The following is a 27,633-nucleotide window of genomic DNA, read 5'->3' on the forward strand; positions in this document are numbered from 1 at the left end:
TATATATTTGATTCTATTTTAGCACTGTTGATTCTATTTTAATTTTCTTTAAATTGAGAAGTTGTCAGAGAACAGTTGTGTTATACAAAATAAATAAATAAATAGTTCCATTTAGAAGATTTCTCTACAACTTAGCCCTGTTCTGAAATCTAAGTGTACCTCTCCTATTCTCCTCAGCAAATGTGTCAAGACTAAGTGTTGGTTCTCGAAGTTTCTTGAAATTCCCTGCCTATTCCGTTATCTTGAAAATTCCTAGCCAAGAAAAAGTCACTGATTTTGTTTTTGTTTCAGCATTGTTTTGCGTACATGACAGGGATAGAGATCTCAATTTAGAAATGCTCCCCTTCCCTTTAGGTCTGTCAGCAAGTGATTCTTCTAGATAACTCCAATATGCACACACTGAGAGTTGCCTAAATGAAGGACAAAATGGAGAGGATGCACGCTTGAAGAAATTATGTATTTTGGAAACATTGTAAGATGTATTTCTTTGTGCTGGCTTTTTGAAGGTCATGTATAAGTGAATAGGTTTTTTCTTTTAAAATGCATTTTAGTGCTTGGCTTTTCTTCTGTTTTTCACGTTACATGAACTAAAGGTTGTACGCATAAGATCAATTCTGTCTTATATGTCATGCCAAGAAATAGGAAGAACATCGGTCTGTGCCTTTTTATATATATGCAAGCCTTAGTCATACTATCAATTCTGATCCAGCAATGTCAGCTTCATGTTTGAGAGTATTTTAATGTTTTAGGGCTTAGTGATTAACACAGAAGCATGCTTGGATGTTTTCAGAATGCAGCCCAGATGGCATCATATTTCAAGAATGCACACCCCTATTTAGTTTTCCCTTTGTCATGTTAAGTACTCCTTATGTGACCTAGCTAAGCCTGGCAGGGCAGCTTACTCTATAGCATTAACCCCTTCATGCATTAATTAACTCAAGCATACTGGTTATATGAAGCTGGTTATCCCGCAATATATGGATATGATGGGTCCATACAAAGGCAGCTGTTTCCCTTACAAATGAATGCTTTGCTGAAGCAGTCATTGTTCACTTCTACTGTCACTACTGAAAGTGGGACACTTTCTCATTAACAACATGGAGATATCTAAAGATGGAAAGGTGAAAATCAGGATTAGTTAATCTACAAGCACAATGGAAATATCTGAAATCCCAGAATGGAGCAACTTCCTCCTAAAGTGAACACACAAAGGCCTCAGGCACTGTAGTCACAGAAACAGTTCCCAAGCCATTCTGTCTCTCTCACCCACACTCCATACATGCACACAACACCTGTCCCAGCCTTCCTCTTCAGCAAAAAGACAAGAGTAATGCAGAAGTGGAGGGATGCGGGTGGCGCTGTGGGTTAAACCACAGAGCCTAGGGCTTGCTGATCAGAAGGTCGGTGGTTCGAATCCCCGCGACGGGGTGAGCTCCCGTTGCTCAGTCCCTGCTCCTGCCAACCTAGGAGTTCAAAAGCACGTCAAAGTGCAAGTAGATAAATAGGTACCGCTCTGGCAGGAAGGTAAATGGCATTTCCATGCGCTGCTGTGGTTTCACCAGAAGCGGCTTAGTTATGCTGGCCACATGACCCGGAAGCTGTACACCAGCTCCCTCGGACAATAAAGCGAGATGAGCTCCGCAACCCCAGAGTTGTCCACAACTGGACCTAATGGTCAGGGGTCCCTTTACCTTTTACCTAATGCGGACCTCCAGAAGTTGTTCAACTCCCATCAGTCCCAGTCAGCATGGCTGATGGCCAGGGATGATGGGAACTGTAGTCCAACAACATCTGGAGGGTCACAGATTTGCCTGCCCTGCTCTGATGGGTACTGCTAAAGCAATTCCCTGCTTTAACAACCGCAGAGCCTTCCTCTCCCACATGCTTTAAAAGGAGTGTCTGGTCTCAGCAGAGCAAGAATATGCTCTTTCAATACCCATTAGAGTTGCGTTTCACCAATGAGTTCGGCAAGTGACCAGAGCTGCGGTCTCTCTCTCTACCTTATAAAAAGACTATTTTTGAATACACTGCCTCTCACATGTTAGTACTGATACCTGGGTGTCTTGTTGAGTGTCCTCAGATGTCAGCAAGTATCATTTTCGTTCACCTACAGCCTGAAACAGAGATCAGAAACAAGCCAAGGATTTGCATTTACTTCTTTATATAAACAGAAAGTGATGCCTTCAGTCCGTCAATCAACTTAATAGTACATCTGACACAGAGCATAGGAATACAAATTTGACCTGTTACTCAGGTTGTATGTCTGGATGTGAATCCAAAAAAACAAAATTTGGTTGCTTGGCAGCACTTCCATGCGTCAGACCCTTATTACAGTTCCCAGCTGCTGTCTCGGATTGTGCGGTTCATAGGAGTGAGGCAGCCTCTGCAACAGAGAAGCAAGGATCAATGGTTGCTATCAACACCCAATACATGGAAATCTCCAAAGATGACTTCCATGCTAAGAAAACACTTAGGTGCCATTTTCAAAGCATGTATAGTAGAAACAGGATCCCAAGAGACATTTCACTTACCCATTCCCTAAGAAGAAAAACATATTTGCATGTGGCGCATCCAGCTCTTCCCTAGAACATGATTCTATGCATTACCTTACTCAGAATATACTTGCATGTACAGGGAAAGGAATCGACCCTAATTCTTAGGTGTGGCTCATAAGAGTTCAGCATATTTTTCTATTTCAGTAGGCACATTTTGAATTTTCAATACACAGACGTGTGAAATTTCGAACCCACTCAAAGCAACTGAGGTGGTCAAGGAAAAGACCAGACAGGACAGTGGCAGGCAGAAGATAGATCAGGGTTTGCTAATTTCTAGACTTGTAGTAGATCATCAAGGATTTTGGGGACACACATACCGATTGTTGTTTTTTTAAAAAGCCACAGCAAAAGGCATTTTCTTTCTAAATTAGGCCTTTCTAATGAAGAAAGTGTGAGGAAAAAAGCCAGAGTAGTTTTATGTATGGAATTACTGTGTGCTCTATTCTGGTATTGAACGCAAATTCCTGGGCTGAACATATGCTCAGAGGCATCCTGCTTCTTTAATTCCATGGGCATTACCCAAACCACAGTTGTGATCCTGGCTGCAGTTGGTGGACTTTGGGAATATAATGTTTGTTTGTTTTTAAAAGCAAAGTAAATATTGGAAACCTGTTGTCTGCTTATCTCTCATGTAGAACATGCAATACTTGCATCTTTCTTCACTATCTCTGGGTATTTAAGGTGATAGCTCCTATAACTGCTATATTTGAATTTCAGTGAAGGAATCAGTCAGATAAACTTTAACAGCAGCATGTGCTGAATAAAGTGGTTTCTACCTACAAAAGAATATGCTCTGCTATAACTAAGGGAGGAAATCCAAGGTGAGGGATTGTTTAGGGTTTTTTGTTGGGTGGTGTTTTCGCTGTTTCTGATATTTTGTATCTTTATTTTAGATATTATGATTTATATGGAAATTGTTCAATTTGGTTGTGTACTTTTCGTTATGTTTGTAATTACATAAGTTTTTCATGTTATAAGCCACCTTGAGCATGGTTTTTTTTAACTATGGAAAAGTGGCATACAAATAAAATGAAGAAGTCTTTATTGACTGCTCAGTTATGTTTATCACTATATAATGGAACTTGGTTTCTCAGTTTTGCAAACTTATTTCCATGGGAATACTTTCTAGTTAAACTGTCCCTGTATTTCGAGGCAGGTGTTGGCACAGGCGAAAAATTAATGTTCCTGACTGCGAAATGCTCTCACCCCCAGGCAAGTACTTTTTATTCCCCTGGGCATTTGAACAGCACTCTTAGTTGGGCTTTTGGTTGCTACTGTGGGAGCCAGCGTGGTGTAGTGGTTAAGAGCAGTGGACTCGTAATCTGGTGAACTGGGTTCGATTCCCCTCTCCTCCACATGCAGCTGCTGGGTGACCTTGGGCCAGTCACACTTCTCTGAAGTCTCTCAGCCCCACTCACCTCACAGAGTGTTTGTTGTGGGGGAGGAAGGGAAAGGAGAATGTTAGCCGCTTTGAGACTCCTTCGGGTAGTGATAAAGCGGGATATCAAATCCAAACACTACTGGTGTGCATTCTGTGTGAAAGTGGGGGGTATGGATATTTTGTACTTTTAGATTACTTTTACTTCGGATGAACTCCTTTAGTATTTGACATTTGCATTGTTATATTGAATTTACTGTGTATTTTAGTTTTTATAATTCAGGACCCTGAAGTAATATAAAAATGTAATAAACTTAACTATTATTATGAATTGCTGGCATTTCATTTTACATTATTCTTTAGTTGTCTTTTGTAATAGGTACATGTTGTGTGCAACAGTGCATAAACTCACCTTGGTCTATTATTCTAAAAAACTCAATAAAATTATTTTTTGAAACAATAATAAACTAAACTGTTATTGGGAGAGCCAGTTACATGAACATTGGTCAATGTAATTATTTTTGTCTCAAGGAATACCCTCATTTCCACAATCCAGTAAGGTTTATAAATATAATCCCATTGAACTCAATGAAAATAAATTGGCTTAAGAGTTACCCTCTCAGCTGAATTACAGTATGAATTGTGTTCTTAATAAAATGAATAATAATAAACAGCTATCCCTCAAACACACTAATGCTAAGAACAGGCCAGAATGTGCTGTCTTACTGCAGTGACAATTTCCTGAATGATGGGCCCTGTCACACGGCCCAGCCTCACACCTGCTATCATTGTTCACGAGTGAGGTAAGTATGCAATTGTGTGCCATACATATAATGAGAAGCTTCTCTGTTTATTGGTCCACCTGCTGGGTATCCGAGAGAATGTGACTAAGCCTGCTCTGAATGTCATGATGACAGCAAGTCTGGAAATGCTAATTCTCCAAGCCTAGAGACATATGAAACAGCATTGGCTTTTGCCTTTAAGGTGGCCTTCCCCTCGGTAGCATTTGCAGGCAGCATTTGTGAACTTTCCTCCTGATCTTTTCAGATTGTGTATAGTTCTTTTTGTCATTAATGGGAGAACAAGATGGCAAGGGTTAAATGGTCAAGGGGGAGGCCTGAAGCAAAAAATGCCCTTTGATTCTTTGCAGGTGACACGGCTTGTGGAAATCAGATAACTAAAAAGAGGGCGGTCTGATAAGAATATGGGTGACTTTTCACATTTGCACACTGAATATTAAGGTTTGTGTCCGGTCATACTCAAGAGCAGACCTACTGAAATAAGTTTACTTAAGTTCTGTCCTTTTTTTCCTGGTGGTACTCACCAAATCTTGGCTACTAAAGTGTGTGAAGAGGGTGTGCCTTTTCTCCTGTGCCCATGGCAGTGGGCTCCTTGGCGCGTGACTTCCTCCTCTTCCTTGTCCTGTGGTGGCATGGCTGCAGGAAGCTGCCAGGCTGCCACTATGCCTGCCGACGCCACTCAGCCAGGTGAAAGAGATCAGCAGGCAGCAGGTGGACCAGGTCCATGGCAGCCGGGCAGCAACAAGAGGACTCTGGCTTTCTTGAAGTCATCATGGATGGCACAGAGGTGGAAGGTCATGTTTTCCAGCAGTGGCCAGCCCAGTTTTGGGCACTCAGAGGGTGCTCACACCACACTGAGCCCAGCTGGAAGCGCGGCCCACCCGGCATCAGCTGCAGCAAGTTGGCAAAGAAGGGTACCGTACTTCACTGGGAGTACTAGACCATTTTTCTAGAATAAAGGCACTGCTGAAGTTGGTTATGAGTTCAGTATGTCTACTTCGGTATGACTTAGGTGAATTCATAGAATCATGGAGTCAAAGAATTGTACAGTTGGAAGGGATCCTGAGTATCATCTACTTCTAGTTCAACCCCCTGCAATACAGGAATATGCAGTTATCCCACAGGAATTAAACCTGCAACCTTGGCATTATCAGCAACATGCTCTAACCAACTGAGCTATCTAGCTCCATCCCAAATTTCTTGAAAGCTGAGCTGTGTTACCTTTTATTTTCTCTGAAGTGAAGCACAGTAGCACGTTCTCACATCCTCTGAAATGTATCTTAATAGTTGGGGTTTCATAGTTTGACCTATGATACGATGATGCCTGGCTGCCATGTTCTGACACCATTATCACAATTCTTTTGCCTTATTTTTGTTCTGCTCAGGGCAAAGAGATGTGCTACATGTCTCACAGGGCTCTCATGTTTATCCATGGTGAGCTATTTGCGCCGACGCCTGAAGATATTTAATATCTGCCTCCCCAGGACATACCAAAATTACCACCTTGACCATCTAAACTACTATCTGCATACATTAAGCAAATAAATTCATGTTAAATTTAACCGCAGACAATTGCCAAGCACTGAGGCAGATCTGAAATGCATTTAAGAAAAAACTTAGCAACATGAAGATTTATTCTTTCAGAAAATCCAGCCTTGAACCCTTTGACCTTTAAAATCTCTATCAACTGCTTTCTCAAGCTACAGAAAGTTGCTGGCTGCTTCTTAACTCAGTCACTGGAGATGAACGTATATCAAACCAAACACCTGTTAGGGTGTTAGAACAGAATTAAGACATAAGCCTAGGAAGTTAAGTGCCCATAAACTCTCTTGCCTGATGGCTTCTTTGGACAATCAGCATTCAGGTTAACAAAAGTGGTTCCTTTTTCCTTACTCTGACAATCAATTCAGGAACGGGTTTTTTTTAGGAACAATGCTTGGCAATAGAGTTAGAAATCAGGAACATACCAAAGCCAATTGTGCAAAATCAGTAGTGCAGACATGCCCCAACAGTGAGCTATTTGCTAAATCTTTTCCCACACTCAGATCTGACAAGGCAAGCATAGCGAAGCAGCATCCTAAAAGAACTGACTGTTCTGGGACTATACCAGTATGCTGCTACCACCATGAGCAGCTCAGTACTGAATGCTCATTTATGAATACCACTAAAAGGTAAAGGTAAAGGTACCCCTGCCCGTACGGGCCAGTCTTGCCAGACTCTAGGGTTGTGCGCTCATCTCACTCTATAGGCCGGGAGCCAGCGCTGTCCGCAGACACTTCCGGGTCATGTGGCCAGCGTGACAAGCTGCATCTGGCGAGCCAGAGCAGCACACGGAACGCCGTTTACCTTCCCGCTGGTAAGCGGTCCCTATTTATCTACTTGCACCCGGAGGTGCTTTCGAACTGCTAGGTTGGCAGGCACTGGGACCGAACGACGGGAGCGCACCCCGCCGCGGGGATTCGAACCGCCGACCATGCGATCGGCAAGTCCTAGGCGCTGAGGTTTTACCCACAGTGCCACCCACGTCCCACTAGCCTCCTATAATTCTGTAGCACTTCCAAAATAAATAAATTAAGATCATCTACTTCCCTACGCAAACTTTCAGATGTATCATACAATTTAGCAAACATATCTTAAAACCACTCCTGTTTCCAGCTTCTGTACACTCACGTTTCTCCCAAACCCCCTCAAATTAGCAAAAAAAGATTACTAGGTATTTTATTAAAGTGAAATGTCATTATATGTTATATTTGCTATTTACATGTTGTATTTATTTACTATTAAGTTTACTATTTACTATTAAGCATAACTATTAAGCATAACTATTTACTATTAAGCATAACTTTCAGGATTCTTTTATTCCACAAGATATTATGCTGCAGCAAATCACAAGATTACTGTTTTTTTTGCAGCAGACTAACACAACTATTCCTCTGGAATTTATAGTTTGTCTAGAGAACTTTGCCTTTTGGCACAGTTTCGTCTTCATCAGCTGTTTCCCATAGACACTTGATCCATAATCAAGCAGTTTTGTTAGTGCAGTCTGGACCCTGCAAGCCGCAATGACAGATGAGGGTCTTAGGACTATTTGGAAAACGGAGGAATCAGAGGGATGATAATAATATTAATATAATTTATTATTTATACCCCACCCACTCTTGGAATGCAAGGCTGGGGAAAGGACACCCAAATTCCTGCTCCACACAGGATTTGAGGTCGGCATTGATTCCTTAATTTCCAGTTTCATGCTGAACTGGCAGCTTGTGAAGGTTTGGCACCCTTTCTCTACAGGGCTTGGTTTACTTTAAAAAGGAGGTACGGAGGAGGGAGATGGCAAGGCTGAAGGAATGTCACTTTGCACATGCTCAGGGGCAATGCTTTGCATTGGGTGCCGGCTTGAGGGCCCAGTTCCGTCCCTGCTAACGGAACGCAGAGAAACAGAGCCTTGCGAAACCCGGTCTCAGGGAAGCCTTGCTTCAAGGGACAGATCATTCTGCGGGCCAGTCCCGCCGAGTCCCGCGGATGGCAGCTACTCCCGAGGAGATGCTGAATTTGCACCTCGCAGCTGCTGGGCGGCTATTCCTGGCTCCCCCGCCCGCCCAAGCAGGTGGGCCCAAGCGGCGGAGAGAGAGGAGGGGGCGGCCTGGAGGGACCTATAAAACCCCCCCAGACCCGGCGGAGAGCACAGGGGGGAAATCACCGCCGAAGAAGAAAGGAGAGAAAAGGGAGAGCCGGGCGGGACTTTGCCCACCGTTGACCCTCTAACCGCACGCGGCAGCTTCACCGACCGCCACCCCGGGGCACGGAGCGGAGTCCTCCAAGCCTACCGCAGATGTCCGAGCAAGAGACGGCCCCGGCGGCCCCACCAGAGGCCGCTCCCTCCGAAGAGCCGGCCTCGGCTCCAGCAGAACCGACTCCAGCAGCTCCCGGACCGGACGTAACAGCAGCAGCCGTCGAGACTCCGGCTCCCCCGGCGGCCCAAAGCGCCCCGCCGGCAGCTCCAGCTAAAAAGAAGCCCAAAGAAGGTGAGGGCGGCGGCCGACGAGGTGGCCGAAAAGGGTCTCGAGCAGCGGAGGCGGGAGGGCGACAGCGGCAGCGCGTGCGCCTCTTTGCTCCCGGCGCAAACCCGTGGCGCGCGCGGGACGCGGGAGGCCATTTCCTAGGCCACGCGCGGAAATGAGGCGCTTTGAGCCTGGGCGCCAAAAAGCACCTGTGGGGCTTCTCTCATATTTAAAAGACGGCAAAAAAGTGGTCGCGAGTGAAGCGCCACCGCCTGCACCACGCTGGTTTCTGGTGATTTTTTTCCCAGAGGGGTGTTTATTGTGGTATAGTGCTGGCTCAATTTTTAAATAATTATAATTATAATAATAATATAATTAATTGCGGTGCTCACGCTACGCCATTGGTATTCTAACTGCAGGCCACGTTCTGCCTCCTCCATTTAAGACGGATTTCACTTCTCTGATACATTGCAATGCAATCCTAACCATGGAATCCTAACCATAGAAGCAAGTCCTATTGAATTAAATGGGAACTAAATAGGGTTGGGACTGCAGCCTTAAAAGCCCCATTGCCACCGAAGTCTCATTTGCAATTACCTGGATGAGCTGTATATTGCTGGAAGCACCAAAAGAGGTCTTGTAGCTTTTTACAACAAAACCTCTATCAGTGTCAGAAATGGAATGAATGAGAAAACCACCCTCCATGAAATCATTTTCAGCTATTTGTTCCCACTGACTACTATTGAGAGCATAATAGAAGGAGCTGGAGAAGGAGAAGGAGGATAGTCCCAGAAATTTGAAGGTCGTAGGAGGGAGACTTGGTTCCCCAGGGAATTTACTGCAACAGCAATATGTATGTTGGTGTACCCCTCTGGTCACAACCCCCCACTACATTCTCTTGTTCAGCTGAACAAGTGAAAGCGAGCCCTGTATGCATACAACTGTACATATATCTGAGCTTCCATGCAGTCATAAATCCAGTGCAACTGAGGTTCCTGATCACATGAAAATCCCTATACCCATACAACTGTATGTATGGAGATGTGCTCAGCTTAATGCTGGACGTTGGGGCATATAGCCAGAGGTATGCACCAGTGTTGGGGAGCGGGACACAACCCCGTTCCCTGCTCTCACATTCACTAAGTGTGTGAGAAATGGGAATTTGCATAGCTATCATGCAAAGGCTAAAATAAGGTTGGGATATGCATTCTATGACCAAGCCCTTAGTCCAAGAAAAGAGCATTAATGAATTTACACAACATTAAGTACTGAACTGGTGGGGATGGAAAATGCCTTACTAACGCTTTTATATTTGTGATACCAGGCACTCCCAGCTCACCGTTAAATCTAACAGTGGACGATGTGAACGACAATTCTGTGACTCTGACGTGGGATGCCCCAGAGGTTGTGGGCCATTCTGGCCTGGATGGATATGTGGTGGAGCACTGCAAATACGGAAGTAGGCTTGAGCTTTATCTCTCGTGAGCATGAAGAGCTGCATGCATTAATGTGGAAAATAGGATAACATGGTCAGGATAAATTGCTTGTCCCTCTCTTGACATATCTACAGCCACAGTTGGAGGTGAGGAAAGAACCATATAGTTCTCATGAAATGTTCATTGAACCCTTAAACTGCTGAACAGGTGTGTAAAGAAAATGATATGTGTTCTCTTCTTAGCCTGACATCTTCTCCACACACCCGATCAGTTGCTCACATGCCATGTTGACGTGCAATGGACATGCTCTGTGAGCTCAAGTTGAGAAAGGCTTGGAATACTAGAAGCAGCAAGTCATGGGGTTGCAAATTCTAGAACCTTGAGGTTGGTCCATCTCTTCTAGGAGCTCTCAGGCAGGAAGAGATTCCACAGATGTAGCTTCTTCTGTTCAATCACTGCATTGGTTCTGTCCAACTGCTGAGAAACAGAACTTGCATGCTGGAGGAGGAAATGTTGCACATGTAGAAAGTCTGCTTGCTGTGGAACTACTGAAAGAAGGAAATCTACTTAAAGTCGAGAAATGACGACCTTGCCCTTCAGCCTCTTATACTATATATAGCAATGGTGGAAGTGGCTTTCCAAACATGGAAATGGAGAAAGTAGTTATTTCTCCCATCTTTCAACTACTTTTGCAAATTGAATCCATTATGTAGCAAGTATAGATGCCATACCATATAAGCTGCCAAATATGCACCTCCTGGGCAAGGCTTCTCTATAGCATAGAAAGATATGGTATATTTGGCACAAAGATATGGCACTTTATATTACGAAAAAGCGTTGCAGTCTATGATGTCTGCTTTTAAAAAACTGAATAATATTAGGAAACAAGATTACATTTGTGAGCAATTTGGTTTGTAAACCACCAGTGATAGATTAATCATATCACAGCCTGAGTAGAAGATGTTGTATATTAAACAAGGTTTATCATACGCACTGAGTATGCTATAATGGTAATAAATAGTGGGTGACGTCTACTAAAGTCTTCAGCAATTGATGACATCCCTATTGATTGCTACAAACAATTTATGTTGCCCATTTTCATGGGTTGTTTAGCTGGGGTTTCTTGTGAGTGATAGCTGGGTGAATCATTTCTCATAAATAAATTATTTTGAGTTTAGCTCTTTTCCTTGCTCGCAAATTACTTCCTGCATTCCAAATTGTTTGCTGAATATTTTATTCAAGCCAGTTTTTCGACCTGCGTGAGTGCATTATCACATATTTGTTACTCCATATCTGCATGGTGTATTTGGAGAGCTATTGCCATAGGGTAGCATTTCCACTCACTGATTAGATTGCCTCAACCTTTGTAACCTCTTTTGTTAATTGAATCCAATAAAAGCATGCTTTTGTTGTGATTAGAAGAGGGTGCCCTTGAAACATGGCATAACTGTTCACAAAAGATGGCTTGAGCACAATTGTAGCACAAATGTATCCAAATGCTGTATTCCAATGGGGATAATTTAGGGTTGCCATATTTCTAAAAGTGAAAGGCTTTTTGTGGGGTGGAGGCAAAATTGTTGACCTTTCGTTGCCAGACGTTTTAGCCACTTTTTGGCCCAGACGCCATTTTCGACGGACAAATCCCGGCTATGTCCAGGACGCATGGCACCCTTAGATAATTTGAATGTAAGAATGAGCTTATACATGGTCTTTCTTGAATTGGGAGGCTAGAACTGATATATTGCAACCTTAAATTTGGGGTTGGTTTTTTATAAAACAGACAGACAAACAAACAAACCAGTAGACGTAGGTTAGCAAAGCATAGGTTTGCTTTTGAACAACACAGTCTTAAGAGTGTTGAATTGGAAGTAAGCGCTACTGTGTTCTGAAGTAAGTGTTCTTAGCATTGAAACTTTCATCTCATTCTCAAGAAAGAAGTGAGTGGACTCTGTAGACAGATACATTTTAAAGGTATCAGAGTAGAGGCCTCATTGTCCACTGAATCGACTTTATACAATAATTCCGTTGCGGATAACGTAGTGGGGCAGCAATAAACATTAGACCTCCTGGCAGCTTACCTGCTGCTGCTTAACTGGAAGTGGGGGCAGGGAGGTTGACATGGTGCAAATATACTGGCAGAGCCAATCTGGCATTCCAACCGGTGTGTTTACATTGTGTTGACCCCTCCTTCCTGGTAAGTAGCAGTGACTCTGCTGTAAGGTCAAACGAGTGCCATAACCCAACCGTGCCATCCTTGCTTCTAATCATATGACTCACCTGTTGCATATTTTTGTTTTAGCTACAGACTGGGTGGCTGCCAACACAAAGCCCTTCCTTTCCACCCGTTATGTAATTCGTGATCTAACATCTGGAGATAAACTTCTCATTCGTGTGAAGGCTGTGAAAGGTGATGGAGTTAGTGAGCCAGCTGTCCTGGATCAGCCACTCCTCATCAGAGAGGTTCTTGGTATGTATCTTGAATGCATTTAGCGTAACAGAACATGTTCATTAACATGGATTATTCAAAGACGTCCTTCATATCATCTTCCTGGTCAAAATACTCCCTCTAGCTGCTGTTTGCCTTGTTGGGAGTTATTCCCCCCCGCCAGGAGCTTTGTGGGACCATGATTTCTATCAGCAAAGTGATGTGGTATGCTAAGGTTAAACAACACTCCTTCCCTTATACACAAGCAGATCAAATTTGCTTAATGGCTTTCATTAACTCCTGTAATCTCCATAAGAGAGACTTTGGCTCACATTAGTATACCCTTGGAGTTTTTTCTTCACCACAACTAAAGCCTGCTAGCATTTGGTGTCATGATTTGTTGTAGCTGGTTGCACTGTGGTATGCAATGGAGAATTAATTTCAGATGACTTTCTGGTTTTGGCTATTTCCATTTTGCCCTGGCAAAGATTGCTTTACTTTTCCTTCTGTTGTCCTTTCTTCGTTGCTTTAAAAATTATGAACAGCTTTGACTCATTTTTGCAATTTCTTGAAATGAAAATGAAGCAGACATCCCAGCATAGAGCAATCAGACCTGCTTGTGTAAAAATGGAGCATACTTTACCTGCTTAAAGGTGAGAACAAGATGCAGTTGATGTTATGTGAAATCCGCTTTAATAAATTAAAAAGGTGCCATTGATGCACCTATTTTTGGACAGTCCCATGAATATGTAGGGCAAGTGGATATCTCCTATGACAATGTGCATTGCAGTGAGCGGCAGGCATTGCACATGGACCTTAAACATGCATCTGATAGGCCTTCTTGGTGCACCATTGGGAAGTACAATTATGTTTCATCCAATGTTAATATAAAACTGTTCTTCCGAATACAGGAATAATAGCGCAATCCTATACATGTTTATTCAGAACTAAATTTCCTTATTTTCAATTGGCTTACTTCAGTAGTTCTGTTGAGGGCATGATAGCTCCCCATGTTCTTTCTTCAGCATTTTAGCACTCAACTGGAAGCACTAGATAACATCCATGGCAAGGCAGGTTCCTTTTAACCTGGGATGCCCTTGTGGCTATGACATTACCTTGCCCTCATCCTTCAGTCATCAACAGAACTCTGGGTAACAGGAGACCAGAAGAAGCTGAAGTCAGTGATGAAGAAGTATTACCTCCCAACCACATTTAGTTCTCAAAATAAATCATGTGCAGATATGTCTACAAATTGCAAGAACAGTCTGATCTGCAAGTCCTGGGTATGACACAGCTCTGACTTCCATGGTGTCAGCTGCTGTTAACATTAATGTGGCACCACAATGTAATGAAACATACATTGCACTATTAATTGCATCTCACTTGGCAGCAGTGGTCATGGATCTGAGTGCTGTAATTTGGAACCCATGTATACATTTTTCTGCAGCTGGAAACCAGCTGAGGAGAATCTGCCAAGTACAGTGGTACCTCGGGTTACATATGCTTCAGGTTACATATGCTTCAGGTTACAGACTCCACTAACCCAGAAATAATACCTCAGGTTAAGAACTTTGCTTCAGGATGAGAACAGAAATTGTGCTCTGGCGGCACGGGAGCAGCGGGAGGCCCCATTAGCTAAAGTGGTGCTTCAGGTTAAGAACAGTTTCAGGTTAAGAATGGACCTCCGGAATGAATTTGGTTCTTAACCCGAGGTACCACTGTACTGCTTTTTAAACTACTGCATAAAACACTGCTAGAGTGCACCCCCCCCAAACTATTAAAGATTCAGAGATCTTGTCCTTTTTTGCATCTGGTCACTTTACCCCTGGCTCTTTCACTTCAGATTACAGCAAGGGTGTGTGACCTTCAGTGCTTCTTAGGAGTTTGAAAGCTTCTTCAGCCTCCTCTAGGTATTGCTGGCCCCATAGTGTGTTTAGTAGGGATCTTGTGTGGAGTGTGAAATATTAAGACCTTGTATAGCTTGGACAGAAGGGTCGCACTTCAGAATAACCTAAATTCTGTTTCTACTGTGAAAAGGAAGTATTTTTAGACAAATGTTTTGATGGAAAACGATGAATGCCGGTGATGAACATATTTCTCTGCCAGCTAGTTGGTAAGTGAGTTCTCTAATGCAGCCTGTGCTGCCTGCTAGCACAGATTGTCACTGGACTTACAGAACTATCTTTCACTGCTTGTGCAACACTAGCATAAGGTGTGGAAGGAGTAGGGACATAAAGGCATCTGCTACTGTCTTATGAAATTTGTACACAGTGCTTTTTAACCTGACTGAATGAGTCAAAAACGGGTTGTATTTTCAGATATCAGCAGTACTGTACTGGCAGATGAATGTTTTCTTTGTGCTGGGGTAGGTTCTATAGTCTGAGTGTCTCAGATTATGCAAATATAAAATCTTGACCAGCATGTTATATTTAAATTGTTCTTGCAATTCCAGCTGTTTAGTTAACGAGTCTACTTTATGTACATTGCTGGGAGCAAATTCCAGTTGAGTGCCTGTGTAGCCGCAGGTAGACAAAAAAAAAATACGCTATGGCATTTTGAGACTGATGGTCTATTTACACACTTAATCTTCAATTAGTTTTCTAGCCAATTGGTACAGCGTAGCAGCACCAGTTCTCAGCTCAGGAAACTCACAATCTCTCTCATTGCACAATATTGATATAATATTACTAGCCTACTTTATTGTGTGTTGAAAGGACTGGCTCTTTTTTTAAAAAGTGTGCTTAATGCTGTCACTTTTATTTTGAAAGATTAGCATCAGTGTCCTCTACGTAGGTTTCTGTGTTTGAAAATGTCAGCCTGCTGTTTGCCCCTGTTGCTGTTTGATTATAACAGTTGAATAAAAAAAAAGCCACCTTCACGCAATTTTAAGCAATTAGCAAGATAACAGACAAGCTATGCTTTCCTTAATATGTAGGGATATAGAAATTAACTTAGTTCCTTGGAGTGCTGGATTTCACTTGACTGATAAGCAGGGGTGTCAGGGCCTGTGGGAGTGCCACTTTGGGGGCTTCCGCTGCCTGAGAGAGTGGCCTCATCCTGCCTAATGGCTGCGCTGGCCCTGTTGATAAGAATAAATGCCAGCAAGGGATTCCAGGGGGAAAGAGATGGGTGAGTGAAGATGCTGTTACAGTTCTTGGCAGGGCTCTCCTCTGGTATATCCTACTGCATTGCTGGTGTTCTATGAACAGCGTTGCTAAAGTATCTTTCAGCTTTTTAATCCTGGGTCCTCCTTTACACGATCACTTCTGGAACGTAGGCTACTGCACGTTTAAGCCTCACAGGCATGCATAGCTCTTTTATTAAACCCCAACATAATTATTTTACCACCCAGGCTACCATTGACAAATATAGCATGCTAGAGTTACACCATTGCTATTTTGATGCTAGTGAAGACAGCGGCAAGTGATTAAATGCATACAGGCTTCTTTTGACTCTCACCAGGTTGTTTTCCCAAGGGAAGTATAAAGCTCTGCTTCAAGTATGTGCTGTTCATTGCATAGCACATACACACACATCTTTTTGGCTTAGTATACAACAGAGGGACTTGAAGTAAAATCCAGACATTGTAGGAACATAGTTTTAGAGCTGAAAGAAAATCTGACATTGATTTGGTACAAAACCAATTTTGTAGCTGTATATTGGAAACTACTATCTTGGGATGAATTACAAATCTACCTTTATTAGGACCCCCAAAAAGGACACTAACCCCACCAATTTGAGATTCCTGCATTGCAGGGGGTTGGGCTAGAATGACCCTTGGGATCCCTTCCAACTTTACAGTGTTATGATTCTGTGACTGATCACCTCTGGAGGTGGGAGAAAATTGGAATTTAAAGTTACAATGCCTGCAAAAATGTGCAGGGGGAGAAAAACTATTTAACTTTTAGAAGACAACTGAAGGCAGCCCTGTTTAGGGAAGTTTTTTATGTTTGATGTTTTATCATGTTTTTAATATTTTGTTGGAAGCTGCAAGAAGGTATGCTGTTTCTACGAGGCACTTGATATTGATTCTTCTTGCTGAGTGGATTAAATTAAATTATGAAATGCATGCCTCGTACTATTTATGAATCCTGATCCCAACTCTCCATTCATGGAGCTAACCAACTCAGCTCAAAGAATTGCCAGAGTTAATAGAAACTCTCACCTCTGATAATTTATAAAGCACAGTTACCTGATCTGGGGCTCCATGGTTGGGTCAGGTTACGAATGTGTCATTTAATAACAAACAAACAAACCGCAGGGTTCTTGCCAGTGCAGCCTTGGCCAGAATTCATTTCCATTTTGATTCTCTGGACTGTGATGGAAGAGCTAATCAGTTTGCCTTACCTCCCTGGGTTTACTGATTTACTGTGTTTATATGGCACCTTTCTGCCAAGGCACTCATTGTAGTTTACCATTTTAAATATTAAAACAAATGTTACACAGAGCTTTCCAAACTTTTCATGTTAGTGACACACTTTTTAAGACATGCCTCATTTCGTGACACAGTAATCCAGTTTTACTAGCAAACCGGAGCTTAAACTAACCCCTTTCCAGCCCTGGGAGGAGCACGGGGAATGTTTGCACGACACACCTACGCACTGCAGCTGACACAATGTGTCATGACACACAGTTTGGAAAGCTCTGTGTTACAGAATACAGAACAGAGCTTTCTCAATCGGATTTTTGGAGCTGATGACACCAACTTCCTAGCCTGGATTTCTCCTCAGGGATACACAAGTTTTTCTTAAGAAGACTAGAGCAGGTGTGGGCACTGCTGACTCAACATCTTCTCAGGCCATGGATAGTCACTTCAGGAGCTGATGGTTTGGGCTCCCTGGCTTGGGCTTCTCTCCTGCTTCCCCTCAGGACACACAGGTATTTCTTAAGAAGAGTCAGGGAATGTGGGAAGGACTGAGCCAACAGTTCTCTCACGCCACTGCTGGTCACTTCAAGAGCTGGTAGCATCTTCTCCTAGGCCTAGGTTGTATTTATGGTCCAAGGAAGATGCATTGTTGCGTAGAGGGGAAAGTGTCAAGAGCTCGCCCTACACTCGAGTAGGATCCTGGCAGAGACACATGCCTGACTTGCATGTTCTTTCCCTCCTGGTCGATTGTTCGAGAGCTTTCTTCAGCCCGAACATCACAGCGACCGATGCCAACAGACACCAGCACACTAAGGGATCTGCAGAGTCTTCGCAGCTTGCGTAACAGACCTCAGCAACTCAGCATTTTGGCTAATTTACTTTATTTACATATAAACACACAGAGAGCACTGCAACATGGCTCCCTCTCTAGAGACAGCAAAGAGGAAAAGAACAAAGGACAATAGTCCCACTTCACGGAACACAGTAACACAAACATCCTGTCTCAGTCACTTCCCTCTCTGTGGAGTCAAAACATATACCGTCATGTGATAGACAAAAATCCCATGACTGTAATCATGGAGCAGGAATTCTAACTGAAAGTACCCTTGATCCTAACAAGGTTTAACCACAATGAAATATGAGATATTTGGCTTATTCTGCCTCCAAACTGCTGTGGAATCTCTGGTCATATGAGTATCTCAGTGCTGCCCCCCCCTTAACATTCTTATTTATTTAAGACATTTATATACTGCCTAATCATTAGTGCTTCTAAGCATTCCAGGCAAGCCAAATGATCCAAGCAAAGGCGATTCATCAGTGATTCCACAGCAAAGTTCTGCAGTACCAGTGACAAACCGCTATAATTTTGTTTTCTCCAGAGCAGCCCAAGATCCGACTGCCCCGCTATTTGAGGGACTTGTACATGAAGACTGTGGGCGATGTGTTGAACCTGATGATTCCTTTTCGGGTATGTGGATCCTTATTCTTATTTTGACATTTTGGCTTTGGGCGGGGATAAAAGCCTTTGCATAATTGGTCAATAAGCTAGGAATAGTTGCAGAAAGCTTGCAAAGGTGAACTAGTTCTCAGGTTGGCCACAGTGGGCAGCCTCCAAAGCAGGAATTATTGATATTTTGGAAAGAATTCCAGCTTCACTTGAATGTGGCCTGGTCACTGAGAAAAATAAAGGACTGACAGGCTTGGGCAAAAGGAAACATTGGAGCTTGAGAAGAGAGCTGTCTCGGGACAAGGCAGGACTAGAAACAAGGTACTCTGCACAAACCATTGAATCCTAAACTGTAATGTGTAAACAAGCTTAAGCTTTGTTTGGCTGACATATGCATTACATCTGTATATTGCAAGTCATATAAAACTTACCAGCTCTTGGCAGCCTCCTAAACTCTAAACACAGATGGAAAAAATGTCTTATGTCATACTTGATCTTTTCCTAGCACTAAATTCTGACACTGGATCTTTCGTTATGTTATTCTGATTTAAAGAGCTCTTATCAAGAGAATACTTTGACATTGTGATCAAGTTTGCTATGTGCGTTTGGAAGGCAGAGGCAGTATGTTCCAGTCAGGCACTGGGTGGGGGGGGGGTTGTAGCCCAGAGCCTAAAATAGCTCTCTACTAAAAATAGCAAGTGCAAGCCATATGGAGTGGCATAGAGAGACTTATAATAGGGTATAGCACTCCATGCATTTCCTTGGTTCTTGGGTATCTGTAGACATGCTGTGGATCTAGGCCACTCCCTTAAAGGGCCAGCTGTCAGAAGCAACTGCATTTGACATACATTCATACTAGCTTCAACTGCCCCTAAGTTTTTTGTTGGGGGGGGGGGACTTCAGAGCTCAGGTTTTGGTAGAAACATCAATATGAATTTTTTTGCCTCCTGTGCATGGGCACTCATACATAAATGTGTGTCAGCAACTGTCCTGCCTTTGAATAAGAGTCCAAAAATTGTGTTGGCTTTTTGCATCACGGTTTAATCACATGTGGCTAGAAAGTGGAAACAAATGAGCACTTTATTTCTTTGAAACTTTATTCCCACTTTTCACTTCCATGAAGAACAATCAACACAGTTCACATAATAGAACCATAGTACAGTATAATATAAAGCAAACTCTAGTCAGTGAAATCAAATTAATAAAACGAAACAAAAAACAGACAACGTAGTTAAAAGAGCAACACCAGGAACCATCAAAATCATGAAAGACCACCTATCCATTGCTGAAGATTCCCTGTATGTTTATAAGAGTTAGTAGCCAGACAAATAGAAGAAAACCGCGATATACCAACTGTTCTACATATGCCTTTCCTTAGGGAAAGCCAAAGCCACAGGTGACCTGGACCAAAGATGGCCAGCCTCTGGATCCCAAGCGAATGCATTTGCGCAACAGTGAGAGGGACTCCGTCCTCTTCATCCGCCAACTACAGCGCAGTGATTCTGGAAAATACGAAATAAGTGTTAAGATCTTAGATGAACTAGAAGACAAGGCCACCATTAATCTCCAGGTGATTGGTAAGGGCGATGAAACCATATGGTTTGATTTGGTATCTAAAGGGTGGCTAGGTCAGATACCTCTTCCCTTGAAACAAAATTCTCTCATTCAAGAGTTACTGTGTACTGTGGCATATGGCAGCTTGCTGGGCCTGGCATTATTAAGCATCAGAGCATGTGGTGTGCTTATGCCATGGGGAATGTGTATTGAGAAGACTGTTCTGTTTCAGTCTCGAATCCCTTATATAACAGGGTAAGATAGAAAGACATTGAAAAATTAGGAGCCATTGTTTCTGATACTGAAACTACACCTGCATGAGAGTTATGAATGAAGAATAATAATAATATATTCTAGTATGGTTATAGATTTCCCTCTTCTTCCGGATAGCTTATTGGCTGCTCTCTGTTTTATCTGGTGCCTGCTGCTGAACTTCTCTGTGATGTGCCATGACAGGTAGCACTGTCTTGATATTTCAGAAGTAATGTGTGGCTCATCTTTTCAGAGAGACCAGGCCCTCCTGAGAACCTGAAGCTAGTGGATGTATGGGGCTTTAACGTGGCATTGGAGTGGAGCCCACCCAAAGATAATGGCAATGCTGATCTCAAAGGGTACACAGTCCAAAAAGCAGACAAGAAGACTGGGGTAAGGACTTGGGGCTGGGAAAGATACAGCCTGGGGGGGGGCATTGTACTTTGTGCAAGGATTAGTGGTGGGTCCTGAAGCCACCATCACTTCACAGCTGTTTACAAATCCCAACAAAAAGGAGTCAATATAAGAAATGCAATGCATATTCCACAAAAACACAGCCCACAAATTCCGTGACAATACAGAATTTGGTCACAGGTGGCTTAAACAGTGAAAATGAGAATGGGAAAAGAACATTACTTAGAACCTTTATGCTTTTTATTCTTTTACGTTTTTTATAGTACGATAAACGGAATCAATAACATCTTGAATAAGAATGTAAATCAAGGTTAAAAAAAAAAAGCTCACGTATGAACTTTTCTTTTTTTTTTAACTAGCAAATGTAAATAACCCTCTAAAATGTATCCATATTTAGTCCAACAAATCTTTCCCTTGAGAACCTTTCCTCTCTAATCCTCCATCGGCAGCATTTATTTCAGAAATGGCAGTAGGTCAACACAGTTTGCCTTTGTAATAGATCTTTATTCCTGGGGTCCAATCACAAGCCCCCTGGAAGAGTTGATTCACTCAGCTATTTTTATATACCTGGTGCTGTGACCTATGCCTTGCTTCAGTTGCTCTGTGGAAGCATTGATACTGTATAAGGTTTTAAAACAAACCAATACACAAACTTTCATTTAAAAGTTTGGTTCAAAATATACATAAGGGTCATTAAAATCAATTTAAAAATTTAAAAACATGCAGATTGTCATAAAACAACATTGCTGCCAAATATTTTTGGGACCCACCTTGTTTCTGTGAGTGCCAGCTGTTTTGAACTGTTTTTAATATTGCCTTTTGATGTTGTAGCCTTCTCTGGGATCTTGGGGTGAGAGAGGGCAACATATTATAATATTAATAAATGTGCAATTCTTCTTCTTATCAAATAGTATCAAATGCCTTTTCTATAAGGTGCAAAAGCACCCTTTTATGCAAACGTATAAGAGAGTCTTGGTTTGTTCAGTGCAGCGTTAGCATTTCATTGTATGCTATATTTATATATGCTGGCAATTAAGAAAGGGCTTGGTGGGAGAAGGTGCTACGTGGCTGGATAGAGGGTGAGTTTTCTCTGCTTTACTGGTGGGGGCACTTTCCTGTGGAAAGGAGAATTCCTGCCATTATTCTCCACCCCAGGACAGCAATGGAATGTTTGTCAAGTGGGGACTCTCTTCCTTCTCAATTTGCCAAATTGTATTGTGGGATGTTTCCCACCTCTTGCAATGCTGCCAGAGAAGTGGTAGAGTGAAAACCATGGGACCAGAGAACTTGTTACGTAGCTATCAACAATTGTACAGTTCAAAAAAACAAAAAAACCCCACTACAGATCGGGTTAAATACTTCCTCCTGTCCTGCAGTTCCAACAACCCCTGCCCTGGGCATTGCTATTCGGTATGAATAGGAGGCCCTAATGGTGCCACCGTCACCCATTTTCGTTTGCCCTAACACCAAAACAAAATAGCACCCCAGGGTGGCTTCCATAGGTTTTTTTGGCTTGGGAAGCTCTTGGTCCTTCTGCTGGGAAGACAGCCCTGTGCCCTGAACCTGAACCTTTTTCGTGTTTAAGAGGCTGACCTTTACTGCTTTCCAGCAATGGTTCACAGTTATGGAGCACTACAACCGCACCAACTGCACCGTCTCCGATCTCATAATTGGCAACAGCTACTCCTTCCGAGTCTTCTCGGAGAACCCCTGCGGCCTCAGCGAGAAGCCTGCTGTCTCCAAGGACGTGGCTCACATCAAAAAATCAGGTAGGGGCTGTAGAAGCACAGTAGGAAAGACAAGGTTGTGGAGACCCACCCCATCCCTTGTAGGGCTGGTGGGTTACGTGCATGGAACATCGAGAACAGAAGGCAGCCATGACAGCTCAAACCATTCCAGCCAGATTGTCTAAAGCATCTTCTTTGATGGGCAGCGTTCCAGCAGCTGTATGCTGAGGTGGCAGGGGAGGGGAGTATCAGAGGAAAAGTGGGTGGGGACAGCAAGAAAAGTAGGTAATACCACACAACTGACTCTTGTTCAATAGGCCACATTCCAGCCACACCAAAGAGCTGGAGGGGAGGGTGTGAAGCAGGGCTAGTGAAGAGGATGTGGCGAGAGGGACGCATGGGTTGGAAGAGAGATCACAACCTGAGGAAAGACCTGAATGCAGGATTGGGAAGCCTGGAGGGGGCAGTTTTTAACCCAGAGGCTGGACATCCCTCACTCTGATGTAAAGCCAGATAAGCCATGGCAAACACTGGGAGGGATGACGGAGTGAGTTTTAATGGTGTAGTTGGGGTGAAAAAAGGAACGTTTTCTTTCTGTCTTTCATAAAGACATCAGTTACAAATGAATACATGGCTGGAGGCTGCTGATAGTTTTCTCAGGGAGCTAAAGATCAGAAGGTCGGCGGTTCGAATCCGCTCGATGGTGGTGAGCTCCCCTTGCTCTGTCCCAGCTCCTGCCAATCTAGCAGTTTGAAAGCACACCAGTGCAAGTAGGTAAATAGGTACCGCTGCGGCAGGAAGGTAAAAGACATTTCCTGTGCGCTATGGCTTCCGTCATGGTGTTCCATTGTGCCAGAAGCGGCTTAGTTATGCTGGCCACATGGCCCGGAAAGCTGCCTGTGGAGATGAGCGCCACACCCCACAGTCATCTTTGACTTAACCATCCAGGGGTCCTTTACCTTTTCCAATTTCAATATACAGAGCTGTCATTTTGTATTGTTTCAGAAAGTCTCACAATCTACTCCCCCTCTTATGTAGAGTTATATTGATCTGCCTTCTCCCCCACTCCCCCAGCAATCACATACAAAGCAGAGAAGTACAATAGCAAGGATCTTTCTGAACCTCCAAAATTCACCCAGCCTCTCACCGACAGAACTACCACCCGGGGCTACAGTACCCAGCTTGTCTGTTGTGTCCGGGGCTTCCCAAAGGTGAGTGCTGGTCATTCTTGGAAGCTAAGTGATCAGTGACCATCTTTAGTAAGACTGAATCTGACATTGGGTATAGGATGAGAGGCTTGAGGTGTTTCCTTTGGTAGAGGAACATGGGTTGACTTCTTTTGTTAATGGGGATAAGTTGCAGACAGGTGGATCCATTTATTTCAGGTTAAGTGTCCCTGTTGCATGTGTTTACTCCTCAGCCTGTTCTGTCCTGCTTCCACAGTAATCTGCAAACTTTTTTTTTAAACTGCATTTGAATGTTTTTCTTTCAAAATATGAATTTCTAATTTATTTCACAACACGCATTTAGATGCATACCTTTTTTGAGCTGAGGTCCACATCGCAACATTCAGAGAACCATGAAGTCTAACAGATAAGAGCTACATTCTGATCTGTACTTTAGTCCAGGAGATGCAGATCAGGCCAATTTGCATCAAATTCTTCAAGCATCTCTAGAGTTTAGGGGCTTCCAGGAGACCTGTTTATTGAGCATTCACCCTGATTTGTTTGCAGGGAGATTAGATGACTTGGGCTGTTTAATGAGTAGTCATTCTGATATGGGGGGGGATTGGATGGCATTGCATCGAAGCAAGTGTTATGCCACACTTTCCAGTGCATTTCCCCATTACTTTCCAGATAAATGTCCAGTCTTATGGGGAAGCGGCTTTGTAGTGCCTTCCTGTTTCAGCAAACATGCGATGGGTGCTGCAGTCTATGACAGCACTGGGAGATTATCAGTGACATCCACCATAAAACAGTCCCAATGAGTAGGCAGGAGGGTTGAGGGTGAAAAAGTAATGAGAGATTGTCTAGAGGCTCTAAAAACTTATCACTAAGTAATGGGAAGCTACTGCTCACCTGGGACCAGTGATCAGCCCCTTCCCACTTTTTTGGAGAGAAGTGTTAATTTCTGCCATTTTGGTGCCTTACTTGTATTTCAGCCCAAAGTGATCTGGATGAAAAACCAGATGGAAATTGGAGAAGACCCCAGGTATTTAGCCCTCATGAACCAAGGTATTTGCTCTCTAGAAATCCGCAAGCCCAGCCCCTTCGATGGTGGTGTCTATACCTGCAAGGCCGTGAACCCTTTGGGGGAAGCCTCTGTAAACTGCAAGCTAAATGTAACAGGTATGTATTTAATATCTGAGTTGTTTGCTTTAGGACTGCCTATTTTGATGCAATTGCTAAGATTTCCAAAGGGAATTGCAACCATTCTGGGTGAATTCTACTGTGGCTTGGAATCCTTTGTCCCTTATGGGAATTCCAATCATAGTCATGTAACGAATTATTTCAGCCTCCTGGAGAGATGTGATTGACAGGCAGGGTGTGTTTGCTAGATGCAGCTGAAGGCTGGTGCACTGCCATCCCTTTGCTTGGATTGCTGGCAACCCTTTCCATCTGGGACATTCCCAGAATCACTTTCATACATTGTTAATGCTGGTTCCCAGGATTGATGGCCCTTCTTTATTGATTTCCCAAGGAAACACTGTGCAGCAGCAGGTAGTGACTTAGAAGGTTTGCCAAATGCTGCACATTCTACTTCAGCTTATTAAAATTCATTAAGAAAGTGCTTCAGTCCAGAGGTGATTGGATGGTGCAGTTATATCAACACTTGTGAAGAGCAGAAGAGGTGACCACAAGCTAGCTTAATTACAATATTTAGCATTTATGTTGTTCGTCAGAATATTCTTTCAAATTGCTTCCTTTACATGTTGTCCCTTACACCAGCCCTTTAAGGTGGGTCAGTATTATAATCTTTTGCAGGAAGAGGGCTCAGGGATTGTGAATTGTTTAAGAACAACTTGGCAGAGGTACAACTAAACCAGAGGCACACTCAGTCAGCCTGGCCTGTGGTTTTTAAAACTACAATAAAATAGATTTTGATTGAATATTGAATATTGGGAAATACTGTCTATACGAAGTAAGAGCAGTCAAGTGGTCTGGCTGTAAGAAGGTGGAATAAATTATTTGTAAGTTTTCAAGAAGAGGGTGGCCTTTCCACCATAGAATCCCAAATCTGCAATGCTGTTAAAACAGAAAGAAACGAAACAAAAACTAGCTAAGAGAGAGTGTGCAAGTCTTCCCATTGGCAAACCTGGCAGTCAAGATGATGAAATACCATATGTTGCACCTGATCATGTTTCCTGGCTCTGGAATCCTGCAGCCTTGTAATATTTCTCTAATAGGATCCATTTAGCCTTAACTATGTAACTGAGATATTAATTCCTCTCCACTCTATTAATGGCAGAGAACCTCCTGTAAGTGGGTAACTGGTGCTCTCCATCTGCAGTGGCTGCAGCCCAGCTGAGTGGCTGTAATTTATTGCCCACACAAGGCTTCCTGATCACATTTCCTTGCTTCAGCAAACAGCTCCCCAGCTCTCTTCCATCCCCCTCCACTTCAACCCCCAAATCTGAGAGTACAAGAAAACTTAACTACCCAGAAAGATTTGGTGCTCTCACTTGCAGAGATCTAACCCAAGCAGCACATTCAATGCAGGCCCAAGCCTGCAAGATACCTGGCTCACATTCTGTATGGCAAAGTCCCAAGGGCTTGGGAAACATTTGATATTTCACACTCAGCTTGCATTGTGTCCTGTCATGCCTATTTTTAAATATCTTATGAAGCCTTTTTGCTGTACAATAAAATTCTTACTTGTCTAGATTCTGTTATCAAGGCTAAGCAAGCAAAACAAAAATCATTTCCCTTCCCCAGAACAGCCATGCAGCAAATCTTTTATGAATGAACACCAGAAACAAAGCCAGAAGGAGATTCTAGTGCTGTATTTACTAGGAGAGGAAATATCCAGTGCAAAAAGCAATTGACATTCCCACTGCAGGAGTGAAACAGAACATAACCAATTTGGGATGGAGATGAGAGAGATACTAAGAAAAAAAGAGCCCTTTAAGCATATAGTGTTTCAAATTTAGTGCACTGCCTCTAAACATCTCCCAGCAGACTTGAGTCAGCTAAGCAACTATATGTGCTTTGCATTTTAACATCACAGAGTATATAAAGAAGCATTTTTATAAGCCTGGAGCTGTTGGGGTTTTTTGTGTGTTTGCAAAGGAGTAGCTTTTGCTTACTGCACTGCAACCAACCACTGTGTTTCTCTGGTCTATCTCAATGGCAAAAGCTTGTGCTACCATTAATGTCACCAGCAGGACAAAACAAACAAGCAAGCAAGCAAGCAAGCAAGCAAGCAAGCAAGCAAGCAAAAAAAGACACATTGCTTGAAGAGATGCCTAGAAAGTAATCTTGGAAGTTTTTTATGTTTCTACAGTCCCAGAATGAGGATGACGTGGTGATTCCAGATGAAGAACAAAGTGAGTTTGAGGTAAGATGTCATTGGAAGAATTAAAGATGATCATCCAGAATGCATTTGGTTCAGAAGCCATATCAGGGCTTGGGCTAGGGCTGGCCCAAAACATTTTGTGGCCTGGAGTGAAGGGCAAGGTCTCTCTCACTTCTGTCTTCTACAAAAGACTTGCGGTTCAATCTTACCTCAATGCTGGCAACAGAACACCGTCCTCCATGGCACTGAAGAGCAGAACAAGCTTAAGGGGTGCATAGTGGCAAGGAGAAGGAAAAGCTGACTGCTTCATAGGTATTAGGAGTGAATGAACGCTGAACTAAATTAGATGCTTTCTGTTCTGGGTGCCTAGTATCCACTCCAGATATTGAGTCTGCACATATCTCTTGTTTCAGTGTTTCCTGTTCAAGCCCTCCTACAAAACTCCCTCTTGGTATCCCTGCTCTGGAGCGATGCCTTATTCACACACTCAGCTCCATGGTTCCTAGAAGGAATCTCCCGCTTGGAGATGAAGCTGCTGCTGCTGCGTCTTTTCAAAAACAGAAGCTTTATAGAGGACAGAACCTGCAACTAGGATGGCTCTGTAGGGAACACTGACCATGTCTCCTGTTAAATGTCTTTTACTCCTTTTATGGTCTTTCACCCTACAATACAGTTGTTATCAGTCTTGGGGGAAATGTTCATTTAGGATGACGACGACAGTCATGATAGCAATAAATTAATAATTTAAAAATATCCTACAAAA

General features: G+C 43.1%; 1 protein-coding gene and 1 long non-coding RNA gene across 2 annotated transcripts; one reads left to right on the forward strand and one right to left on the reverse strand.

The window, feature by feature from the left end:
* Positions 1 to 3,490: 3,490 nt before the first annotated feature.
* On the reverse strand, positions 3,491 to 12,118 carry LOC310764196. Its single transcript, XR_014549052.1, has 4 exons — positions 7,557 to 12,118; positions 7,265 to 7,510; positions 4,074 to 6,897; positions 3,491 to 3,826 (listed from the first exon to the last, which is right to left on the reverse strand). It is a non-coding gene; the product is annotated as an uncharacterized lncRNA (long non-coding RNA).
* MYBPH (myosin binding protein H) lies at positions 8,566 to 27,633 on the forward strand (the record flags this gene model as incomplete). The annotated part of the gene is made up of 11 exons (XM_083617521.1): positions 8,566 to 8,758; positions 10,059 to 10,193; positions 12,470 to 12,637; positions 18,341 to 18,429; positions 19,787 to 19,985; positions 20,468 to 20,607; positions 22,238 to 22,397; positions 23,430 to 23,566; positions 24,517 to 24,703; positions 26,859 to 26,912; positions 27,284 to 27,633. The coding sequence occupies 10 exons, from the start codon at positions 8,566 to 8,568 to the stop codon at positions 26,867 to 26,869; spliced, it is 1,419 nt and encodes a 472-aa protein (XP_083473647.1). The 3' UTR covers positions 26,870 to 26,912; positions 27,284 to 27,633.

This window comes from Podarcis filfolensis (assembly GCF_964270895.1).
Source record: "Podarcis filfolensis genome assembly, chromosome: 6".
Taxonomy (NCBI): Eukaryota; Metazoa; Chordata; class Lepidosauria; order Squamata; family Lacertidae; genus Podarcis; species Podarcis filfolensis.